The 25,742-nt window shown below is 37.6% G+C and overlaps 1 protein-coding gene and 1 pseudogene across 2 annotated transcripts in view; one reads left to right on the top strand and one right to left on the bottom strand.

Annotated features, from left to right (window-relative positions):
* Nucleotides 1-25,742, top strand: part of NLN (neurolysin) — a 93,588-nt gene that overhangs the window by 4,450 nt on the left and 63,396 nt on the right. The window contains exon 2 of one of the 2 annotated variants that reach the window (XM_081825695.1): nt 21,887-21,892. The exons of the other annotated variant lie outside the window; for it this stretch is intronic. Coding sequence (XP_081681821.1) covers nt 21,887-21,892 — 6 coding nt within the window. The remainder of the gene's footprint in view (nt 1-21,886; nt 21,893-25,742) is intronic. 2 annotated transcript variants of the gene reach the window in all.
* LOC145722504 (small ribosomal subunit protein uS2 pseudogene) lies at nt 7,109-8,244 on the bottom strand (annotated as a pseudogene).

Genomic DNA, 25,742 nt, shown 5'->3' with positions numbered 1-25,742 from the left:
TATATATATATAAAATGGCCCTAGTTTCCTCATTCAATTAAAAAAAGAACCGTGGTTTTAAAAATTCTGACAGCAATGCATGTTCATTGTAGGAAACTTAGAAAATATTCACAAGCAAAAGAAACACAATCCAGAAGAACCAATTGTTAACAGCTCCCAAAATCTTTTCTACAAATAGACACTTTTTTTTTTTTTACAAATATGGGATTATACCATATTTTTATAAGTTGTATGTACTGTAAACATCCTTCCATAATATAAATAGTTACAATGTAGTCCATTTAGAAATGTGTGATAATTAATCCCTACTTTTGAACATAACAACTTTTTCCACTTCCTGCTATGAGTAATAGTGCTTACTTAGATAAATGTTCTTGCTCTTAAGTCTTTTGCCAAATCCTTAATTATTTCATTAGTATAAGTTCTTAGCAATGGAATTTGTACATTAAAGGGCATGTACATCTTCCAGGCCTTTGGCACTTACTATCCTAGTTTTCTCCAAAACATTCCACCAAAATTACACTCTTACCAGTGGAGTGTGTAAATGCTAGTTTCCTACACCATTACCAACACTGAACATCTTAATATTTTTTACCTGTATCAATTTGTGAGGCGGGAAGTTTTCTTATTATAATTTGCATTGACTTGCATTTTTTTGAGAGTTTATTAGGTGAGTTTAATTCTTTAATGAAAATTCAGGATTTGTGATCTGAAGACCAAAAAAGTTGTTTGTTTCTGATGTGAGAATTTATTCATATGGGAAGTCTCAGAAAGTTAGACAGATTAAATTATAGTTATTCATAAATTTAACAATATTTCTGTATTTTAACTGGAATTAAGTAAAATTGCAATTGTCCCCCCAAATCCAGTAGCTAGAAACCCCAGAATTTTAGGACAATGGTGCTAGAAAAAAAATACCAATAAAGGAAAGGTTTTAAGTTATAAATATCAAAGGCTGGACTGAGATTATTTGTAAAAATGGATTTTAAAAAGTTGTAAAGGAGAATTTTTGTTGTTGTTCTTTGCCCCTGGTTTTGGACAGAAACATCTGGTACTTAGATTTAAATATTATCACCTCTTTTGTTAAGACAAAGCAGAGAACTTCTGTGGGGAGAAGCACCTAGATTAAAGTATGAAGAACCAAGGAAATTGATGCTTATTGGATACATATGTATATGCCAAGTTCTGCATTAGAAAGGCAGGTAGTGGGGCGCCTGGGTGGCTCAGTCATTAAGCGTGACCTGCCTTCAGCTCAGGTCATGATCCTGGGGTCCTGGGGTCCTGGGATAGAGCCCCACCTCAGGCTCCCTGCTTGGCGGGAAGCCTGCTTCTCCCTCTCCCACTCCCCCTGCTTGTGTTCCCTCTCTGGCTGTATCTCTCTGTCAAATAAATAAATAAAATCTTTAAAAAAAAAAAAAGGCAGGTAGTAAGTATAGTACTCTAGACTAGAATAGACTAGGCTCTAGTAATCTGGACCTGTCCCTGCCACTGGCTAGCACTACAATCTCAGGCAGAGTTACTTGATTTCTCTGTGTCTGTTTCTTCATCAGTAAGTTGAAATTAATTGCTGATTTTTTCACTCACCAAATATTTTTTGAGTGTTATGTGCCAAACATTATTCTAGTTTTAATGATACAGCAATGAACAAAGCAGCCAAAAATCTTTGTGTTCATGGAGCTTATGTTCTAGTGGAAGAGACAACTAAGGAAAAATATAGAGTATGTTAAATGGGGACATGTGCCAGGGGGCAAAAAATAAAGCCGAAAAGAGGGATATTCGGTATTGGTGAAAATGAAATTATAGCATTGACGAGAGAGGGCTCAGTGAGAAGTTGGTAACTGTGCCTGTTGTGTTTGAGAAATTGAAGAGGTCATTGTGACTAGAGTATCTTTCAGACAGGTGAGTAGGATATGAGACAAGAGAGGGAAAAATTGTATTCATCTGTATTAGAAAAACAGTTCTCCCTTCTGGGAGTCCCTTTACTACTCACACAGAACTCTTCACTTCTGACACTGAGCAGTTACCAAATGTGTGTGGAGGTTTTCCTCACAGCAAGCCATTCTCTTGAGTCACCAGCTGGGTGTCCTACATTTTAACTCAATTCTGATACGACCTACCTGGAGATATTATCAGATCCCACAGGTTAAGGACTGGTCTCCACACTCCACACGCCAGTTGCAAGTCCATGTTGTTACCTGTGCTTCTGACCAATTGGCTATAAATCTGAGCTTCCCATGGCCCTCTCCTTGGGTTCAATTAATTTGCTAGAGAGGTTCACAGAACTCAGGAAACATGCTTACCAGTTTATTAAAGGATATTATAAGGATATAGGTGAACAGCCAGATAAAGAGTTACATACAGTGAGGTCTGGGAGGGTCCTGAGCACAGTAGCTTCTGTCCCTGTGAAGTTGGGGTATATCACCCTCCTGGTACATGGATATGTTCACCGAACTGAAAGCTCTCCAGACCCCATACTATAGGGATTTTTATGGAGGTTTTATGAGGTAGGCATGATCTGTCATTAACTCCATTTTCAGCCCTTCTCCCTTCTCAAGAGAATGGGGGGAGGAGCAGGGCTGAAAATTCCAAGCTTCTAATCATGGCTCAGTCTTTCTAGTAACCAGTCCTTATCCAGGGAGCCTACGCAGAATCACTTCATCAGAGCAAAAAACACTCCTATCACCCAGGAAACTGCAGGGTTTTCAGGAGCCCTATGACGGAAACCAGGGTCAGAAACCAAATATTACAACAAAAGATGATCCAGTGCTCTTATCACTTAGGTAATAACAAGGGTTTTAGGAGCTCAGTGCCAGGAGCCAGGAACAAAGACCACTATATATTTGCTATTATCTCACATCATCTTTTTAAGATGGAGAGTAAATAAAGAGTACTTTGAACGTTGCCTAACTATGTCCATTGCTATTGCCACAATAATGCCATGTAACAAACTGCATCTCCGCAGAGTATAATGACAGATATTTATGTTTGCTGACAAATGTTTGTTGGACAGTTTTTCTGGTCTTGACTGGGCTCATTCTGCACCTATAGTCAGCCATGGGCTGTGTAGGCAGCTCTGCTGATCTTGGCTTGGCTGCCTCTTAATATATGGGAATCTAGGATGGTGAAAACTAGGGCCACTTGGCTCTCTTTCACATTCTCTTGCATTCTCTGGGAAACTAACTCTGACCCATTCTCATGGCCATGGCAGGGTTCCATGAGAGTGAAGTGTATATAGGCCTCCTAAAGCTTAGGCTCGAACTGGATGGAGCACCATCAACTCTGCCACAGTCTACTGGCCAAAGCAACTCACAGGGCCAGTCCAGGTTCAAGAAATGGGTAGATAGACGTTGTATCTTGATGGGAGGAGTAGTAAATTCAAATTATAAGAAATCGTAGATACATATAGAGGTGAGATGGAGGTCATGTTAGCAGTTAGTCTACCACATTGACACATAAAAGCTCAATAAATATTAGCTATTATTAGCTATTAGCTATTATTTCATGTTTGTGAATTACCTAGTTGTATTTAGGAGGTTTTCAAATTCAGATCATTAATTTGTTTTTTGGGTTTTTTTTTAAAGATTTCATTTATTTGAGAGAGAGACAGCACAAGCGGTGGGGGAAGGGCAGAGGGAGAAGGGGAAGGAAAAGCAGACTCCCCGCTGAGCAGGGAGCCCGATACAGGGCTCCATCCCAGGACCCTGGGATCATGACCTGAGCTGATGCAGACAACCGACTGAGTCACCCAGGCATCCCTCAGATTATTAATTTGTAATAGCCCTTCATAAACATTGCAGGGGTTTTTTTGAATTTAAATTCTGGGGTGGATTGTTACTGCTTTTTTGCCCTACAAAAGTTTAAAGTTGTTATGTAATCCAGTATATCAGTCTTTTCCTTTATGATTTTTGTCTTTGATTGCATGCCTAGAAAGTGCGTCCCTACCCCGAGACTATAATTTTTTAAATCACCTGCCTTTTTTCTAGTACTTTTATGTTTCATTTTGCACATTTGGAACCTTTACCTATCATGAAGTAACGTTTCCAATTATTAAGTGAAACAAAAAGGAAATCAGCATAAACTGCAGGAAGTATGGGAAACTCCAGCTTACAAAATAGGGGTTTCTAATTTACCACGGTGTATTTTGGAAGATCCCATTCCACCTGCTGTGAGATTATCTATACCTCCTGCTTGGCATTCGAGAGGATACCCTCTTATTTCCCAGCCACACATAGCTGGTACCTTTGATACTTAGTCTTATTTGTGGTCAAGACCCAAGAGGAAAACTTTTCCTGCCTCATGTCTTTTATTTTTTCTTCCTGTTCCCCCACCCGCCTCCCTTCTGGAAACCATCAGTTTGTTTTCTATAGTTGAGAGTCTGTTTCTTAGTTTGCCTCTCCCCCTCATTTTTTTCCCTTTGCTCGTTTGTTTCTTAAACTCCATATATGAGTGAAACTCATACGGTATTTGTCTTTCTCTGATTGACTTATTTCACTTAGCATAATACTCTTTAGGTCCATCCATGTCATTGCAAATGGAAGATTTTATTTTATTTTTTTGGCTGAATAATATTCCATTCAATATGGAATAGAGTATTTGTGTGTGTGTGTGTGTGTGTGTGTGTGTGTGTGTGTACACACATCTAACCCATTCATCAGTGGACACTTGGGCTGTTTCCATAATTTGGCTTTTATAGATAATGCTGCTATAAACATCAGGGTGCATGTATCCCTTTGAATTAGTATTTTTGTATTTGGGTAAATACCTAGTAGTGCAATTGCCAGATCATAGAATGGTTCTATTTTTAACTTTTTGGGGAACCTCCATACTGTTTTCCAGTGTGGCTACACCAGCTTGCATTCCCACCAACAGTGCAAAAGTTTTCTGCTTTAGGAGTAGGTTTTTTACCCTTGGAGTATGCCATACCATACAGAAGGTGTAGGTACAAAAATATTTTTGGAAGCATTGCTCTCATTCACCTGGTGTTCTCAAGTTTCCAAGCACAAGAGAAGACTAGCTCCAGTGCTTAAAAGCTTACCAAGTCTCTGTTTTATATTTGCTAACATTTATTGACTAAAGTAAGTCACATGGCCAAACCTAGAATCAAGGGTGAAGACACCTCTTGGTGGAAAAAAAACTGCTGAATTATATTACAATGACAGAGATAGGAAGAATTTGTGGTCCTTTTTGCAGTCTATTACATAGCTTTTGTAATGCTCGGGGGGAAAAAAAATGTGTCTTTAAATACATTAGCAAAGAAGGAAGATTTGAGTTTTTATCTCAAGCTAGAAAAGGAACAACAAATTCAACCCAAAGAAAATAGAAAGCAGGCAATAATAAAAAGTAGAAATCAATGATACAGAAAAGAAACAGACAATAAGGAAATTCAACAAAGCCAAAGTTTGTTCTTTAAAAATATTGATGGGGGCCTTGGGTGGCTTATTCGGTTAAACATCTGCCTCCGGCTCAGGTCGTGATCCCAGGGTCCTGGGATCGAGTCCCGCATCAGGCTCCCTGCTCAGCGGGGAGTCTGCTTCTCCCTCTCCCACTCCCCCTGCTTGTGTTCCCTCTCTCGCTATGTCTGTCTCCGTCAAATAAATAAATAAAATCTTAAAAATAAATAAATATTGATAAAATCGATCGACTGTTTAGCAAGAAAAATGAGAGGAAACACATGAATAAAAGGAATAAAATAGGGACCATCAGTACAGACTGTACAGATGTTACAAAGAGGAGAGTATTTGTGAAGAAGTGTTTGCCAGTACATTTGAAAATTTAGATAAGTGGAAAAATTCCCTGAAAAATACAACATTAAAGTGGACACCACAAGAAATAGAAAATCCTATATTTATTAAAGAAACTGTGTGTATTCAAAGACTTCCACAAAGAAAACTCTAGACCCACATGGCTTCAGCAGTGAATTCTTCCAAATATCTAAGGAATAATACCAATCATATATAAACATTTCCAAAGAATAGAAAAACAGCTGACACTTCCCAATTAGATTTATGAGATCAACCAACCCTCATTCCAAAAATTCAGGAGGACACTACAAGGGAAAACTAGTGGGTTCTTATAAGTTTGAAAAAATTAGAAACCCAATCGATGAAATTAACCAATTAATGGAATAAAGGAGAAAAATCATGTGATTATTTTGCTAGATTCAAAAAAGAATTTGATAAAATTTAATATCCATTCATGATTTTTAAAAAAAAATTTTGGCAAACCAAGAATAGGATTTCTTTAACTTCATAAAGTATATTTTTTAAAACCTACATAAAACTTTATATAAAATAGTAAAGTTATTTTTATTTTTTATTATTTTTTTAGTAAAATTATTTTTATTCTTTTTACTTTTTTATTGTTACATTAATCACCATATATTACATCATTAGTTTTTGATGTAGTGTTCCATGATTCATTGTTTGTGCATAACACCCAGTGCTCCATGCACAACGTGCCCTCTTTAATACCCATCACCAGGCTAACCCATCCTCCCACCCGCCTCCCCTCTAGAACCCTCAGTTTGTTTTTCAGAGTCCATCGTCTCTCATGGTTCGTCTCCACCTCGAATTCCCCCCCTTCATTCTTCATTCTTCCCCTCCTACTATCTTCTTTTTTTTTTAAAGTCAATCAGAGAAAGACATGTATCATATGACCTCACTGATGTGAGGAATTCTTAATCTCAGGAAACAAACTGAGGGTTGCTGGAGTGGGGGGTGGCGTGGGAGGGATAGGGTGCCTGGGTGATAGACACTGGGAGGGTATGTGCTATGGTGAGGGCTGGGAATTGTGCAAGACTGTTGAATCACAGATCTGTACCTCTGAAACAAATAATGCAATATATGTTAAGAAAGTTAAATTATTTTTAAAAAGCCTTCCTGAGATCAGGAATGAGGTAAAGATGACCATTTTTACTATGTATATTCAATGCTGTCCTTGAGGTTTCAGCCAGTGCAATAGTTTAAGAAAAAAAGATTAAAAATTGGAAAGGAAGAGATAGAACTGCCATTTTTCACAATGACATAATTCTGTGTATAGAAAATTTGAAGGATAGAATAAGTGAATTCAGCAAGGTTCCTGGATAAAAGATCAATATAAAAAAATTCAATTATAGTTCTATCTTAGCAAGATGCAACTGGGAAATGAAAATTTTAAATTTTATAAGTAAAAATAGAATTTAAAACTTTATACAGGAATAAATCAAATAAAAAATGTGTAAGACATCAGCAGAGAAAACTACAAAACACTACTGAAAGAAATAAAAGAAGATCTAAGCAAATGAAAGGGTACGTCAGTTTGAGATTGGACCACTGAATGTAGAAAGTCTTTATTTTCCGTCAACTTTATTTCCATTTTGTTTGCCTTCAGTTGCTCTTTAAGACCACTCAATGGTTGGTCCCATTCAGCGGCCTGAGCAATGGGAGCTGCAGACCAGCCTTCAGGGGCAGGCTGAGCACTCTGGTCTTCAGCAGGGAACTGCCGAAGGGGAACAGAGGGCACCTGCACACCTTCAGACCAGTCTGTGACTTCAGGTTGAGTAGCAGTGAACTCAGGAGCTGGAGCAGTCCATTCACCCTGAATTTCCTCCTTGGTCACAGCCTTTTCAGCAGCAGCCTGCTCTTTTCAATCTCTTCAGGATCCGTGTAGAAGTAGAGATCAGGCATGACCTCCCCTGGGTGATGAGAGGAAATGATACCACACATGCCCAGAACTTCCCTGGGCCAGTATCCACCACATCAGACCCCCTGAGTGAGCTCCCTTGTTGTTGCAAGGTATGGCAATGTCCACACAGCACAAAGTAGAGTCTGTGTTACACAGAACGATGGTAGGCAAGTTGATGTAAGATGCCTTTGTGAGAGGCCGGTCAGCCCTGTGAGCAGTAACCACCAGAAGTCTCGGCTCCCGGAAGTCTTCCTGGGTCTGGTTAGTGAAGGTTCTAGGAGTGAAGTGGCTAGCCATGGGAGTGGCTCCAGTAGCAGCCACAAATTTCAGCACAGTTGGCTGGCCAGTATTCCTGAGTGATAGGACACTGACATGAGCCAGGTTTTCAATGGCAACAGTGGCATGAGGTCTCAGCAGAAGGTTCTCTCTGGTTCTCTTCAGATTTGTGATGTAGATACCATCACTTTTGTAGATGTACTGTTCCATCAGGAAGTCAAGGTTGGTGCCAGCTAAGTAGGCTCCTGCTGCAAGAAATTTGAGGACATCCTCCTGCATTTGCTGGACATCAAGGGCTCTAGACATTGTGATAGTTTCCCTTTACGTTACAGTGGGAATGCAGAACAACACTGTATGGATCCCTTCTTGGGGAGCGCAGAAAAGTGGACTACTTAATATTGTAAAATTGTCAATTTCCCCTAGATCAGCCTTTAGATTCAATAAAATCCCAGTCAAAATCCCAGAAAACCTTTTTGTAGAAATTGACACATAGATTCTTTAAAATTTAAAATGGAAACACAAAGGGCTGAGAATAGCAAAACACAAACTTGAAAAATATCAAGTTAGAGGATGTAAGCTACCAAATATCAAGGTATTACAAAGCTACAGTTAGTAAAAAACAAAACACAATGTGGTATTGGTGGGAGGATAGAAAAACAGATGAAGGAACAGAGTCCAGAAATAAACTTACACATACCTGACAACTATTTTTTACAATAAAGGTGCCCCACTGCTATAGTAGGGGGAAGGAGGGCTTTTTTCAATAAATAATATTTGGTCAATTGCATATCCATACAGAAAGAGATGAACCCTTTTTTTTTTTTACCTTTAACTATTATTATTTAATGTAAATTTCAGTTAACATACAGTATAACATTAGTTTTAGGTATACAGTATAGTGATTCAGCACTGCCGTTCAACACCTGGTGCTGATCTCGGCAATTGCGCTCCTTAATCCCCATCACCTATCTCACCCATCCCCCACCCACCTCCCATCTCATAACCATCAGTTTGTTCTCTATAGTTAGGAGTCTTTCTGGGTTTGCTTCTTTCTCCCTTTTTTCCCCTTTGCTTATTTGTATTGTTTCTAAATTCCACAAATGATTAAAATCATATGGTATTTGTCTTTCTCTGACATATTTCGCTTAGCATAATACTCCATGCATGTCATTACAAGTGGCAAGATTACATTCTTTTTGTATGGCTGAGTAATATTCCATTTTATACACACACACACACACACACATATGCACACACAGCACATCTCTTTTATCCATTTTCAGTCAATGGACACTTGGGCTTTCCATAATTTGGCTATTGTAGATAATGCTGCTATAAACATCAGGGTGCATGTATCCCTTTGAATTAGTGTTTTTGTATTCTTTGGGTAAATATCTAATAGTGCAATTGCTGGATCATAGGGTAGTTCTAATTTTAACTTTTTGAGGAATCTCCATACTGTTTTCCAGAGTGGCTGCACCAGTTTGCATTCCCACTAACAACGCAAAGAGTTCCCCTTTCTCCACATCCTCGCCAACACCTGTTGTTTCTTGTGTTATTTTAGCCAATCTGACAGGTGTGAGGTGATATTATAGTTTTGATTTGTATTCCCCTGATGATAAATGATGTTGAGCATCTTTTCATGTGTCTGTTGGTCATCTATATGTCTTTTTTTGAAAAATGTCTATTCATGTCTTCTGCCCATTTTTAAGTTGGATTGCTTGTTTTTTGGGTGTTGAGTTTTGTAAGTTGTTTATATATTTTGGATACTAACCCTTTATTGGATAGGTCATTTTTAAGTATCTTCTCCCATTCTGAAGGTTGCCTTTTAGTTTTATTGATTGTTTTCTTGGCTGTACAGAAGCTTTTTATTTAGATATAGTCTGAGTAGTTTAGTTTTTACTTTTGTTTCCCTTGCCTCTGGAGACTGATCTAGAAAGAAGTTACTATGGACAATGTCAAAGAAGTTACTGCCTGTGTTCCCTCCTACAATTTTTATGGTTTTAGGTCTCACATTTGGATCTTTAATCCATTTTGATTTATTTTTGTGTATGGTGTTAGAAAGTCGTCTGGTTTCATTCTTTTGCATGTTCCTGTCCAGTTTTCCCAACACCATTTGTTGAAGAGACATTCTTTTTCTCATTGGATATTCTTTCCTGCTTTGTCGAAGATTAATCAACCATATGGTTATGGGTTCTTTTCTGGGTTTTCTTTTCTTTTTTTTTTTTAAGATTTTATTTTTGAGTAATCTCTACAACCAACGTGGGGCTCGAGCTTACAACCCTGATATCAAGAGTCGCATGCTCTACCAACGGCGCCAGCCCAGGTGCCCTGAACTGCTCATTTCTGGGTTTTCTATTCCAATTTTTTGATCTATATGTCTATTTTTGTAGCAGTACCTTACTGTTTTGATTACTACAGCTTTGTAATATAACTTGGAGTCTGGAATTATGATGCTTCCAGCTTTGCTTTTCTTTTTCAAGGTTGCTTTGGCTATTCGGGGTCTTTTGTAGTTCCATACAAATTATAGGATTGTTTGTTCTAGTTCTGTGAAAAATGCTATTGGTATTTTGATAGGTATTGCATTAACTGTGTGAATGGCTTTGGGTAGTACAGACATTTTAACAATATTTGTTCTTCCAATCCATGAACATGAAATGTCTTTCCATTTCTTTCTGTCATCTTCAGTTTCTTTCATCAGTATTTTATAGTCTTCAGAGTACAGGTCTTTCACTGCTTTGTTTGGGTTTACTCCTAGGTACCTTACTGTTTTCGGTACTATCGTAAATGGGATTGTTTTCTTAATTTCTCTTTCTGCTGTTTTATCATTGGTGTATAGAAATATTACAGATTTCATTATGTTGATTTTGCATCCTTTGACTTTGCTGAATTCATTTATCAGTTCTAGCAGTTTTTTGGTGGAGTCTTTCGAGTTTTCCTGCCCCACATCTTAACAATGGTCATAGTGACTGAAATAATCACAGCTTTCAGGCATAGCCTACTTTCTACAATGTAATAACATACATACAATAAAGGCCCCATTGTTAGATCTTATCATTCTAACACAGTGGTTTATACATATATACAACTTCAGATTTCAGTTCTCAGAGGAATTCTTCTATGCCAAGGTACAACATAGAGAAACACAAATTATTTATTTGAAAGAGAAATAGATGAATGATATTAGATTCCAACTGCCAATTATGCAATTCCTTTTAGAAGTCTTATATTCAGTCCACTTTTTCATTTTACAAATATTTATTGAGCACCTGTTATTGTTTAATCTCAGTATCACTTTATCCTAAACCAAATTTACAAATCTTATAAATCTGTTCTTTTGCCATTGTTCTCTGTCACAATGAATGTTACCGTTTACTGACCTCAAAAGTCTAGGAGCTGTCCCTGGCCTTTTTCTCTGTCCCTATCTTTTTCATCAGTTACCAGATTTAAAGGCTTTCTCTTTTCTCTATTTGCAGTATCACCACTATAATCCAAATCCTTATCATGAATCACAACCTCAATTTTTGCTTCCTACTAATATACTTTCCTTATGAAAACAGAGACCTTTATGCAGTCCAAATGTGACATGTCACACTCCAGTTTAAAATTCTTTAGTTCAGGGGCTCCTGGGTGGCTTAGTCATTAAGCATCCGACTCAGTTTCTGCTCAGGTCATGATCTCAGGATCGTAAGATCAAGCCCTGCATCAGCCTCCATGCTCATCAGGGAGTCTGCTTGAGATTCTGTCCCTCTCCCTCTGCCCCTCTCCCACCTTCCTCCCTCTCTCCCTCCCTCCCTCTCTCTCTCTTTCTCTAAAATAAATAAATCTTTGAAAAATAAAATAAAAATCTTTAGTTCACCATTAACCTTAAGATAAAATCAAAACTCTTTGATTGGTTTATAAATCCCTATACAGTCTGCCCACTACTTAGCTGTCCCAGCTTTTCCTCTCACTCAGTGAACTCAGTGTTTCAGCCAGAGAGTTCATGTCTTTATCTCCTCGTCTTAAATTAACACATGCTGATCCCTTATTTGGAACATTCTTCTTCTCTTTCCCTACTTTTCCACAACCTGGCTAATACTTGTCATTCATCTTAAAAGTTGTTATAAAGTATTATAACAAAAAGTTAGGTATCTATAGTTAAAAGAATGAAAAAAGAGTGTGTATCTAAAAGGAGATTTCTAGTACCTTTGAAGTCTTTTATGTGCCCTTCTCTGATCATATCTCTTCTCCTTATTCCAGAGATAACCACTGTCCTGTATTTATGTTTATTGTCCTGTTGTTTTTCTTTATAATGTCATAACACAAATACATGTTTTCCTTAACAACATATGGTTTGGTTTCACATGATGAAACTAGTTTTACATGGCTGTGGTTCATTTTTATTGCTATAAGACCTTTCACTGGGTGACCATTCCAAAATTTATTATCAGTTTTCCTGTCAATGAGAATTTAGGTTGTTCCCAGTTATTTCCTATTATAAACAATTGCTATGAATATTCTTGTAATTTCTCCTGATACGTATGGGCCTAAGAGAAAAGTTGCTAGGTTGTATGATCTATACATTCTCTACTTTATCAAATGATATCCAATTTTTTCCCAGAGTGGTAATACTAATTTACTTCCTCTCCCTGTATAGTGTTCATGAGTAGCCACTGATCCTTTATCCTCAGCAACTCGGTGTCAGACCTTTTGCCAATCCAGTGTTTGTAAAATGGTTTCTCTTGGGTTTTGTACACATTGCCTTGTTTACCAATGAGTTTGAGTGTATTTTCGTGTTTATTTTCCATTTGTATTTTATGCCTATGGTGTTTTTTGTCTGTTTTCCTATTGGGTTGTTTATTTTTTTCATACTGGATTTGAGCATTATTTATATACATACAGATATATTTCATTTGATTTCCACTCATAAAAAATACTTATAGGGGTGCCTTGGTAGCTCAGTTGGTCAAGTATTCAACTCTTAGTTTCAGCTCAGGTCATGATCTTAGGGTCGTGGAATTGAGCCCCACATAGAGCTCCACTCTGAAGGCAGAGTCTGCTTAGGATTCTCTCTCTCCTTCTCCCTCTGCTCCTCTCCATGCTTGCACTATCTCTCTCTAAATAAATAAATAAATAAAATATTTTTTAAAAATACTTATATTTTATCTATGCTAGATACTGAGCTAAACTGAGAATACACCTGTGGACAACTATGCCTTGGAGCTAGAGAGTATAATGCTAAGTGAAATGAGTCAGTCAGAGAAAGACAAATACCATATGATTTCACTCATATGTGGAATTTAAGAAACAAAGGAACAATGGGGAAAAAAGAGCCAATCCAAAAAATAGACTCTTAACTTGAAATAACAAACTGATGGTTACCAGAGGGGAGGTGGATGGGGGGATTGGGTGAATTAGGTGAAGGGGATTAAGCGTAGACTTATCATGATGAGCACCGAGTAATATATAGAAATGGTGAATCACTATATTGTACACCTGAAACTAATGTAACACTGTATGTGAACTATACTGGAATTAAAATTTAAAACTTAATAAAAAAGCAAAAAGGAACTATCCCTGCTCACATGGGTTCATGTCCTCACTCTATTGAAGGAGTCGAAGAATAATGAAACAAATCTCTAAAGTAGTTAGATTATGGGACACCTGGGTGGCTTAGTTGGTTAAGCGTCCAACTCTTGGTTTCAGCTCAGGTCATGATCTCATGATCCCCGAGTTGGGCTCCATGCTCAGTGGGGAGTCTGTTTGAAGATTCTCTCCCTCTGCCACTTCCCCTGCTCATGCACGCACACGCTCTCGCTCGCTCTCTCACTATCTCTCTAAAATAAAATCTGTAAAAAAAAAAAAATAGATTATAATAGGTGCTGTTAATATCAGCTTACTTTGCACTTCCACAGAATGAACTTACCTGACTCCTACTAAATTTGGTCCCTTTGAATACTATAAGTACTTCCATAGCACACACATTAGTAGTAGTAATGTTTACCTTTCTCACTAGTTGACACGTTTTCCGAGATCATGAGCCTATTTTGTTATTGTTGTTTCTTTCTATATCTCTAGCACTTAGCTTGGTGTTATTCACATGGTAGATGCTTAATAGATATTTATTGAATAAATGAATGAATGGATGGATAGATTAATGAAAAGTTGTTATCAGTGATAATACCTGAAAATTCAGCATTCCGTGGTGACACCTAAGAAGTATAGGCCCCTGGATTTGGCATTTTGATATTGACAATAACAGGTAAAATGCAGTAGAAAGTAACTGTTTCAAACCCTGTGTGAAATAAATAGCTCATTGCACATTTTTTTTCTCAGAAAATACAATTTCTAGGGGAAAGTACTATGTCTAAGTATTAATTTAGGCCTAGTTGAATAATAAAAAATCACAGAGTAGAGTAATACACAATAGGAAGCTAACTTAACCAACAAATACAGAGGAATTTTTAGTATATACTAGGTGAGTATGAGGCAGAAGAGAAGCCATATATTAGAAAAGATGATGTTGGTCATATTCCCTTGTCATAGCTGGGGCATTCACACAGTGACTTAGTGCCCTACAGACCCAGTTGATCGATCTGAAGAGTAATAGTCTAATCTAATGAATATTCTGGGAGCAAGACTCATTCTAAATATGTCAACTTGGATATTGAAGAAATTGAAGGAGGTGCCAGCTTGTGAAGTACTGGGTCAGAAGCCACCAAACTGAGAAAGAACAGAAGGCAAACTTTCCGTGAGTGAGTCTGGGGTCAGCCAAGGGCTCAAAAGCCAGACTTGCTGGACTTGTATGATTTGGGAGTTACTTGGGTCTGGTGAAACATGGCACTGAGCAGAACATAATCTTGGTCTGGATATGTGCAGCAAAAGTACTTATTGGTCAGACCAAGAAGGTAATGACATGAAGTTTGACCTATCTAGTGGAAAAAATACCCAGGAGAACCCAGAGAAGATGGAACACATCTTATACCTGCTGTTAGATTTAGACCCTTGCTACAAGTACTATACTTCAATAACTGCAGTTACTGAGAAAAAGTAAAAGCACGAAAAACTTTCTTGGCATGGCAGAAAGGACCCACGGCTACTGATTTGTAAAGGTGTATAACAGCTCATCAAAAATGTTTCTAATGACATTGAAAAATTGCAAAATTACAGGAATGGTGGGTAGTAGAATGTGGCTGATTGAAACCTATATGTAACTTCCAAATCTATATTCACTCGTAGATCAACTGAGTATAGTTACTGTGTGTCATGGACTACCAAATACCACAAGAACAGATGTGTAAAGCAAGGCACCTAAGTTGGCATTATTTGGTGAAATTTTTTTATGGTCTCCTCTTTACCAAAATTAATTTGTGATTGCTTACCTAAAAAATACACATTAAGATTAAAAAAATAAAAGGAAAACAATATTAGACAAAAAAAATCAAAAAGAACATTAGGGTTAGCCTAGTTAATTTAATGGGGTCCAGAATTTTACTGTAAGCTTTCTGTCAATAAGGGCAAAGGGAAATTATATTGTTAAGAAACAAACTGAGGGTTTTAGAGGGGAGGGAGGTGGGGGGACAGGTTAGCCCAGTGATGGGTATTAAGGAGGGCACATGTTGAATGGAGCACTGGGTGTTATACACAAACAATGAATCATGGAACACTACATCAAAAACTAATGATGTAATGAATGGTGACTAACATAACATAATAAAATAAAATTTAAAAAAAAAGTATCAGGAACAGTTTTTCCTGGTAGTGTTCGTGAGATAAATCTATCATGTGGATGCCTTGTATAAAAGAAATTAAATAAATGCAATGAATGATAGTCTTAACAATACTTATACAGTAAGTGCAGAAGTTAGAATACAAGGTAGAATTACCTGTATCTGATAAGTACCAGAGAGAGTAATAGAGAAATTGATATGGGAGTTCAGGGGAGGGAGAGATTATAGTTCCAAGATAAAAGGGAGGGACAAGGTCATAACTGATCCTTGAAGGCGGTAAAATTTGGACGTGTGAAGATCAGAGGAGGGTGTTCTCTTACCCTCAGACCTTTATCAGAATTTAGAAATAGCCACATTGAGTAAGTTAAATGTCCAAGGCAAACATGCTAAAAACTAATGAAATGACTCCAAGAAAGACAATGTGCTACACCTTAAATTTATATAATATTACATATGAATTAGTCTCAACAAAACTGGAAAAAAACAAATCTCAGTATATGGAGATTACACAAGGAAGGAAGGAAGGAAAAGAAAGGGAATGTGCAATCTCCATGGCTTTGAAAGTAGACCCGGTTTCACATGCTTGCACAATCTCACAAAACCTCTGTCTCCTCAACCCTATGTTAGAGATAATATTAACTACCTGACATTTTTGTAAGGATTACAGGAATTAACGTACATGAAAATGTCTCACACAATACTTGATACGACCTGGCTACATAGTGACTTATAATTTCTTTCCTTCCATTCAAGGTAGAAAAAAGTAGACCTAAGGATTTGGATAATAAGAACTGACTGTAGTGGTTATTGAAAGTCATAAATGCCTTATCAGTGCCTGGTCGAGGATACAGATGACCCACTGATAAAGTTTTCATGTGACTCTAAGTAAAGGTAAAAAATTAAAGTTCCAGAGGATCACATCTCACTAGAGCACCATTCTAATAAAGAGATTCTGAATGATATTAAATATGAAGTCTTGTATTTAAACAAATCACACCTATATGAGAGTAGGATAACATAAGAGCAGCACATAGGAAAAAACTCAGAACCTTTTGTTGTTTCCAAATTCAATACGAATTCGATTCATGTAGCTGCCAAAGAATAAGAGAGAAAAGAGTCACTTAACAGATGACACATTGAGTCTTGGGTGTTAGTTGCCAAATCCAATGCGTACTTTTCCAGTCCTGACTTGCCTTAGTCTTTATGTAACATTTACACTGTTGGCCACACATTCTTGACTTCCAGAGATGCAAATTCCTAATTTTCTCTACTATGAGCATTCCTCAAATTTTACCAAGTTTCTTTTTCCTGACACCTGCCCCTCAAATGCTAGTTTTTCTCAAGTTTCTTTCCTCAATGTCTACTGTAAAGCTCTTTTTCTGTATCCTTTCCTTGAGCCTACTTAGATGAAGTCTCTTCTACACATACCATCCTGTCTGAAACTTTCCCCAATCAAAGCTAGTTTGCGGTCTTTTTTCCCCTCCCTACTTTCCCACACTAACCCCACTGTTGTTATATGTGTGCTCTCCAAGATGTCCCAGTCTGCTCTAAGGACATCTGAAGACATCACTGTCTGTGTCTCTCACCAAGAGCCCTGTCCTGTCATCAGGTTCATATATCCAGTTGCCGAATTACCACGCTTCCACATCCTGCCATATCTTCCAGGCCTTCATAAAGCAACCTGTCTGAAATTTACCTAGTACTATTTCTCCCAGCCTCGTCTTGCTGTTGTGGTTTCTCTTTGCAATGGTAAGTTCACTGTATTTGATCAGTAATACTATCCACCCTCTCATCCAAATTACGAACTACTGCATCCTGTCTTTCACAAAGTCCTGCCAGTCTTACCATTTGAATATTTCTTGAATTCATTGTTTTCTCTCCCACTCCTATTCGTACTTTTAATTCTCATTGTCCATCTGGATTAGTGAAGCCTCCCAACTAGTCTCCTTTACCTCCTAAAATTGGTCTCCCACACCCCCCCACACACCCTCAGCTATCTGTGGAAAAAGAAAGAAACCTGCCTGGCTAAATGATAGATCTTACCCTCTCACTGAGGGCATCCCATTGAATACAGTATGAAGTTCAGAATCTAGTCTAGCATGATGTAAAAAAAAAAAAAAAAGTCTTGCCTATCAACCTCTCCAGCTTCATTTCTCTCTCATTTCCATTTCTAACTTCTAAATAGACTATATGATTCCTAGAATACACTACCCAGTGATTAAAAATGGGCCTCTGTTAGTCTTTCCACTATTCCAGGCTTGCTTTTAGGCTTCACACATCCTAGTCCATCCTTTCCTAGGTAATTCCTATTCATATCCCTTCTCCAGGAAGCTTTCTCTGACTCCCCAGTCTGGGTTGAGTATTGGTCCTCCATCCAACTGTAACATCTTGATGTAACACTATAATTGCATTCACAATCCTATATTGTCTGGTACACAAAAGTGATCAATAAGTATTTGCTAAATTCTTTTTTACTTTTTGAAGATTTTGTTTTTAAGTAATCTCTACACCCAGTGTGGGGCTTGAACTTGCAACCCCAAGATCAAAAGTCACATGCTCCACCAACTGAGCCAGCCAGGCGCCCCAGTGTTTGCTAAATTCTAATGTGTTTCTCTGCCATACTAGCCATTAACTTCCTTGAACCCATTATTTTCCTTTCTCACATAGTCTCTCATTTTTTTATCTTTACCAACTAGCTTTGCATTCACTTTCTTCTGAGTTCCAAATGCCTATTACATATCTCCATTTGGATAGCTTACTGGTGTTACAAACTGCATATTTCTAAAATTGAATACATGTAAAGCTCCTTTTTTCTCCAGTCCTCCCACCCTCTCCCTATAAAAGAAAAAGAAACAGTCTATTCTGCTTCTCCTCCTGAATCCTCTAGCTCTCACTCATTTCTATGCAAAACAGAAAAATGGTCATGGATGCCCCTTCTCCTTCTATGCTCACTTTACCAAATCTTGTTGGGGCTCCACTAGAAAGTAGAATCATTCTGGATGACTTCCAGTTCTGAAGTTCTATTATTCTACCGGTAATCAGCAGCTTGGCTTATACAAAAATATATAACATTTTTAGGTTGAAAGAGGTAGCTTAGTAAATAGTTAAGCTTTCAGATTCTGGAATAAGATTGCTTGGTTCACATCCCACACGTGCCACTTACTTACTTAGCTCTGTGACTCTGGAGTTAATAATTGAATGTTTCTCTGCATTGGTTTCTTCATCTATAGAGTGAGGATTAAATGAGGTAATGCAGAGGAAACACTTAGCATAGTGCATAGACATGATAAGCACTTCACAAGTAACTAAAATGACCTAGTATTATATTCAAGTAGGTGCTTTCCTTTGCTTTCAGTGTGACTTCGAAATCTAAAGGACCGAGGGTCGGTAATTATTCATCTTCATGTTTGTTAGGAGAATTTTTTTAAACCTACCTTTTATCTTTTATTGGTGAGGAAACTCTTCTCTGCTTTAAAGAGTAGTCTTTTGGTTATGTAGGCAGTCTTAGAATTTGAAATCATTTTTATCATGTAAAATTTGCTAAGGATATACATATCTGATAGAAATACAAGGTGTCATCATTATTTTCCTTTCTCACATAGTCTCTTTTTTATTTCTCACGACTTTTTTATTTCTCACGAAAGTACAGGCAGTTGGCTTCCAGGGGGTGCTAGGCCACACCAACAGGAGAATTGGGACATAGCATGTGTCAACACAGACCATGCTTTCTGATTCGTGTGTGCCTGTCGCAACAAGGACAGGACAGACTAAAGAAAAGCAGCAGGCACTGATGAGCTGTGGGCAACCTCAAGAGAATGGCAGAAGTGCCCAAGTGCTTGGTGATAGACTATAGTATTGGATAGCATGGCCTCTGGAGGAAGATTGCCTTGGTTACGGGCCATTTCTAGCAGTGTGACCTTAAGTAAGTTATTTAACCTCTCTGTGCCTTAATTTCATCATCTCTAAAAATGGAGGTGATCTGTGTCACAGTGTTGTTGGAAGGATTAAATGAGTTAGTATATGAAAAGCACTTAGAACAGTACCTGCTACATAAATGTTTATCATTGTTATTATTATTGATGGTGCTGGTATTGGTGGTTGACAGTGGGCTGCAGCTGCTAGAGGCTTACTCTTAACTAGATGAAGTAGCATGCCAGCCATCTGATAGCTATACTCAGAGTTGTTGGCCATATCCCTTGAAGCTTGTCTAACAACCCATTTACAATGTCACATTCATTATATCTGCAAGAAAGTAAAATGCTGAAGCCTAAGCCCATGGTTGGTTTCACTGACCTTCATCCCAAATTAAAGGATTTGAACTGGCTGGTTTCTAAGGCCCCTTCCAACTGTGAATTTGTAAATCTTCATTCACTGGTTAAATATATTTATTCTTGTGCTCTTGTTTTCCTTTAAGGTTTGCTCCATTTAGTATCCCTTTTTATTTATTTATTTTTAAGATTTTATTTTTTAGCAATCTCTACACCCAGCCTGGGGCTTGAATTTACAATCCTGAGATCAAGAGTTGCATTCTGTACCAACTGAGCCAGCCAGGTGCCCCTCGTGTCCCTTTCAATATGCTTGTCAGCATGAGTTCATATACTGAGTTCATGTTAATGTTGAGTTCATCTGTTTTTCAGACCATGTCTGAATTGAGAGTAATAACTAGAGCTAGGCACATGAAAAGTCATTAATTTTTTTAAAATTTTTTTATTATGTAGAATTTTGATCATAAACCAAAGCCAAAAATTAGACGCACCTCCCTCACCAAGCTTCAAAATTGTCAGCTCATGGCCAATCTATTTTCATATACTTCCTCCTCCAATTATTTTGAAACATATTCCCAACATTGTATTACTTTAATCATAAGTATTTCAGTATATAGCTCTAAGAGATAAATTTTTTTTTTTTAAGATCTTATTTATTTGAGAGAGAGAATGAGACAAAGAGAGAACATGAGAGGAGGGAGGATCAGAGGGAGAAGCAGACTCCCTGCTGAGCAGGGAGTCCGATGCGGAACTCGATCCTGGAACTCCAGGATCATGACCTGAGCCGAAGGCAGTCGCTTAACCAACTGAGCCACCCAGGCGCCCCAGAGATAAATTATTTTACAAAGATACATAATTTACAGTAATTGATAGATAATAATAGATACATAATCTACATATCATCATCACATGTAATAACAATAAACACCTATTTGTGGCTGAACCAATCTTTAAAAAGAAAAACAAGCTAGTTGTTGGCTAGGCCTAACATGAGGATTTAGCCATCATCATTCATTCAACAAAATATCCATGTGAGATGACCCAAAAAAAGAGCCTAAGTATTAACTAATGTACCGAGGAGAGAAGTCTCTCTCCTGAGTAATTTAGTAAGGATTTCAATTCTGAAAAGTATACCCCAAACACCAATTAAATGTGCCAGAATCGATTTATTCATCCTCCTAGAGAAAAATAAAAGTAGAATGTCTTTTTTGAATTGTGGTTTTCCATGAGTGTGGGTAGGCCATTTACTAATGAATTATTAAGGAAGTCTTGATTTCATTTGTGAGGCAGCACTTGATTTTAGATGCTCTGATTCTCAGGTGGCTTTACTTAAGCCAGTTAAAGGATTTAAGAAAAGCAATCTTTTCATGTTCATTTATAGTGCATTTCTTTAAAACCTATAAATATTAAACCACTTGTCCTATATACACAACATTAGGAGAAAAACAATTAGACTAATATCTTCTGCTTCCTATTTTCCAGAACCTGAGATTTTTCTATTTCCTTCCTTATAACTTTGTAATCAGCCTTCTCTATAAGTTCTCTTTGCCAACAGTAGAAATAGTACAAGTATTTCTAGTGTCACGCAGTTCTTCACATGACCTTAAGCAATTTCATTCTAACATTTTTAATTTTTATTCCTATCTCTTGGAAAAGATGACTTTGGAGAGTCCCTTCTCATTTATTTACAGTGAAATTTGGGAACAAGAACTTATTTACATTACATTCCAAAATCTAAAGAAAATTTCCCTTTTTTTTCTTTTTAAAGTGGATCACTAACTTTTTAAAAAGATTCATTTATTTATTTTAGAGAGAGACAGCACAAGGGGCAGCAGGGAAATGGGGAGGGGCAGAGGGGGAGAGAGAGAATCTTAAGCGGGCTCCAAGCCCAGCCTGGAGCCCAACTCCAGGCTCAGTCTCACAACCCTGATCTCATGACCTGAGCCAAAACCAGGAGTCAGTTGAAACCAGGAGTGGGTCACTTAACAGACTGCACCACCCAGGCACCCCAGATCACTAATATTTTAAGAAAGAGTTCACCAAACTGTATCATCGTTCATTCCTAGGGGAGACTTTGTATAATATAATTAGTTCTGTTTTTAAGCCTTACTGATAATAGGAAGTTGTACACAACTAAAGTTGTATGTGGCATTGGCTCCAGAATAAATAGTATATTTTCATTATGTAAGACCAAGATTGGACCTTTATAGCTGCACCAGTTATTTCAGTCATCAAATTTTTGTTGATATTTAAAAATAAACTTTTGTTTTTTTAAACAGTTCCAGGTTTATAAGGAAGTTGCCAAGATAGTACAGAAGAGTTCCCATAAATCCCTTACCCAGTTTCCCTTAATGTTAACATCTTACATTACAGTGGAACCAACAGTGGTTTTTTAGTACGACCAAGGAACCAATATGTGTACATTACTATTAATTAAATTCTATACTTTATTCAGATTTCACTTATTTTTCCCTAATGTCCTTTTCCTCTTTCAGAATCCCTTTCAGGAGATCACATTATATTTAATCCACATGTTCCCTTAGGCTCCTCTGGGCTGTGAGAATGATTCAGTCTTTGTTTTTACCAGCCTTGAGAGTTCTGAGTAGTACCAACAGGTATTTTATGGAATATCCCTCAATTTGTGTTTATCTCACAATTAGACTAAGGTTATAGGTTTTGGGGAAGAAGATTGCAGAGATATTGTGCCCTTTTTATCATATCATGTTTAGGGGTACACGATGTCTACATGACATCACTGATGATGTTAATCTTGGTCAGTTGGCTGAGGTAGTGTTTGCCAGGTTTCTCTCCTGTTAAGTTACTTTTCTCCACTTCTCCATGCCCTTCCTCTTTGGGAGCAAGTCACTAAGTGCAGCCCATACCCAAGGCAGGAGAGAAGTTAATCTTCACCTTCTTGAGCATTGGAGTATCTACACCAAATATTTGGAATTTACCTGTACGGAAGCTTATTTTTTTCCTTCCTTGGTTCCTTATCTCCTTCCTTCTTTCTTTTTCACTCATGTATGTCATTGTGGAGTCATGGATTTTATACTTTGGAAAAACCAGTCATACTTTGACTCTCCCTCCCCTGAAAGGAGCCACAAGTGGTATATACAGCACTCAGCCACCTTTTTAAAAAACTTTAAATTTTGAGGGGTGCCTGGTGACCCAGTCGGTTAAGTGTCTGCCTTCGGCTCAGGTCATGATTCCAGGGTCCTGGGATCGAGCCCTGAGTCGTGCTCCCAGTTCAGCAGGGAGCCTGCTTCTCCCTCTCTTCCCTGCTTGTGCTCTCTCTTGCTGCCTCTGTCACTATCTCTGTGTTTCTCTCTCAAATAAATAAATAAAATCTTTAAAAAAAAAAAAAAACTTTAAATGTTGAGATACAGATTTACATGCAGCTATGAGAGATAACTCAGAATGGTCCCATATCCACTTCATAAAGTTCTCCCCAGTTACAATATGGAATTGATGCGATCCGCCAACCTTATTCACATTTCACCGGTTTTATATCCACTCATTTCTATGTGTTTGTGTATTTTCGCATGTGTGAATTTCTGTGACCATTAGTCATCAAATTTAAATGCTACTTCTTTGAGTGCAAAAAAAGGGACTGTATAATGAAAGAAAATAGATACTGCTTTTAGCTTTATCAGACATAGGAAGCTACTCAAAATAAAGGCCACTGGAATGTCTCTATGTTCAGGGTAGTTCTGCCGTGTATTCAAAGTATTTGTGGCTGAGATCATGGTATACATTTTTGTGAATGGGCTCTTTATGGGAAGTGTGCTATGTTGCCTTTGCAAGAGCATTTGAAAGTTCACTGTTATTTTCAAAGTTTTCCTAGAGCTGCTAAACATTTTCTGTGTAATCTAAGAAATTACTTTCCCATACCAGCAGGTGGAAGCAATAGCAGTCTTATTGTGTACTTCACTTTCCAAATCTCCTGGCATATTCCGTAGATATGTGTCCATGACTCAAAGTATCTTTATGATAGATCCCTTACTTAATTACTTTTCATCAACAACTTTATTGTCTTGGCACTTTCTCTTGATTGCCTTATTACCTTATTTACTTGCTGTCTTGGGCTGAACTTAATAGTCATTCTAGGACAAATTTAGATTTTTTATCACTTTTCTATCTCATTGATTCAACAATTACAGCATGTATACTTTGCACTAAGGCATTCTTCCACATCTGCCAAGAAACACAAAGGTAACTAAGGCATGGAGTGTGTTCTTAAAGAGCTTACATTCTAGTAGAATTAGAAAGCGAATGTCTTCATTCTTCCCCTGACTTAGGAGAAACAGATCAGTCAGCCTTCTGAGTGTTTCACCAGCCAATCTATGGCTGGTATTCAATCTTCATACCGATTTTAATTCATTCAACAAGCATCTACTGAGTATCAGGCACTTCATAAGGACTTAACTTATAAATTAATGCTTTTTTCCTTATAGATTAAAAAAAGACCAAAGCAGTCTTTAGATGTATCATTTATTTTTTAGTTTTTTAATACAGATTGTATAGAGTAAGTATCCAGTTGACATATAGACCCTGAAACATTGAACTTAAGGAATTTAGAAGTTAGAAGTAGCTAATGTTAGGAACATTTCCTGGAATACACTTGGAAGACCTTCCACAAATGCTAATTGAAATAAAATGGAAGTGTAGTAACTCTAGATCAATTCTGTTAGCTATTTAGCAACAGCTAATAAGAATAATAATAAAATATTGAAAATAAAATATTTTATACAAAGGATATAAAAGAAAGAGGAGTGTGTGTGTATCTGTCTGTCTGTCCATATGCAGAGAGTGAGAAATACAGAAGAACTTCCCCATGGCAGAGTTGCTTGCTCTGTCCTCTAAATTCCCCATCACTTTATTCATATAAAATTTGCTGCCTTGTATTCTGTCTCTTTGTCTCTTCCTCACTAGTCTGTAAGCTCCTGCAGGGCAATAACTGTGTCTTATTCACCTTTGTAACCTCACTAAGTATTAATTAAAGGAATGACTGAAACAACTAATTTACTTCATGGAAAATTCCTTTATGATGAATCTTTTCTTGATAATATAATCTGGAGTGTAGGCAAATTCACAGATGATGGTAATAGCTCACCGTATCTTATCTGAGAAATCACCAGGGAATAAAGAACTAGCATTTGTTGCATGAAAGTTTTCTTAGAATGCTTTGGCTGAACCTTATCTATGTGAAATGTAAAATTGTTTGCTTGAGTACATTAAGAATGTGTTTGCAGCTTCTGGTGAGTACACTTTTTCAAGTAGTTTACTGCTTACCTAGGAACAGTTAATCAAAGGGCTCTGGAAAAGAATGAGACCTGGGTGCAAAGAGTAACCATCAGGTTGTCCCAGTTTGAGGTGTTGTAGTCTTTGGAAATGGGTGACTCTAAGCTGCCTATGCCTACATGGCCTGTTTTTCAGAGCTGGATGAAAGCTGAAGTTGGGCACTCCTCCACAGCCCTTGCAGCATTCCTTCAGGGAGTGGTATAGATAGCAGATGAGACAAGTGATGTCAGTATGTATGCTTGACTTGCCTGATTCTCTCCCCATTATGAGCTGGGTGGACAATCATGGAGGTGTGACTAGTGAGAAATCTACTGTTTTCCTTCTCTAGGATGCGGTTGCAACATGAGTATAGCATAGTAGTTAAGAATATGGGCTTTTGCCAAGATGTCCATCGACATGACTGGATAAAGAAGATGTGGTATATATATACAATGGAATATTATGCAGCCATCAAAAGGAATGAGATCTTGCCATTTGCAACGACGTGGATGGAACTGGAGGGTATTATGTTGAGCAAAATAAGTCA

This window comes from Leptonychotes weddellii, chromosome 7 (genome assembly GCF_054177405.1).
Source record: "Leptonychotes weddellii isolate Sample4059 chromosome 7, ASM5417740v2, whole genome shotgun sequence".
Taxonomy (NCBI): Eukaryota; Metazoa; Chordata; class Mammalia; order Carnivora; family Phocidae; genus Leptonychotes; species Leptonychotes weddellii.
Note: the sequence above shows the minus strand (reverse complement) of the source record. Positions and strands in the feature narration are given on the sequence as shown.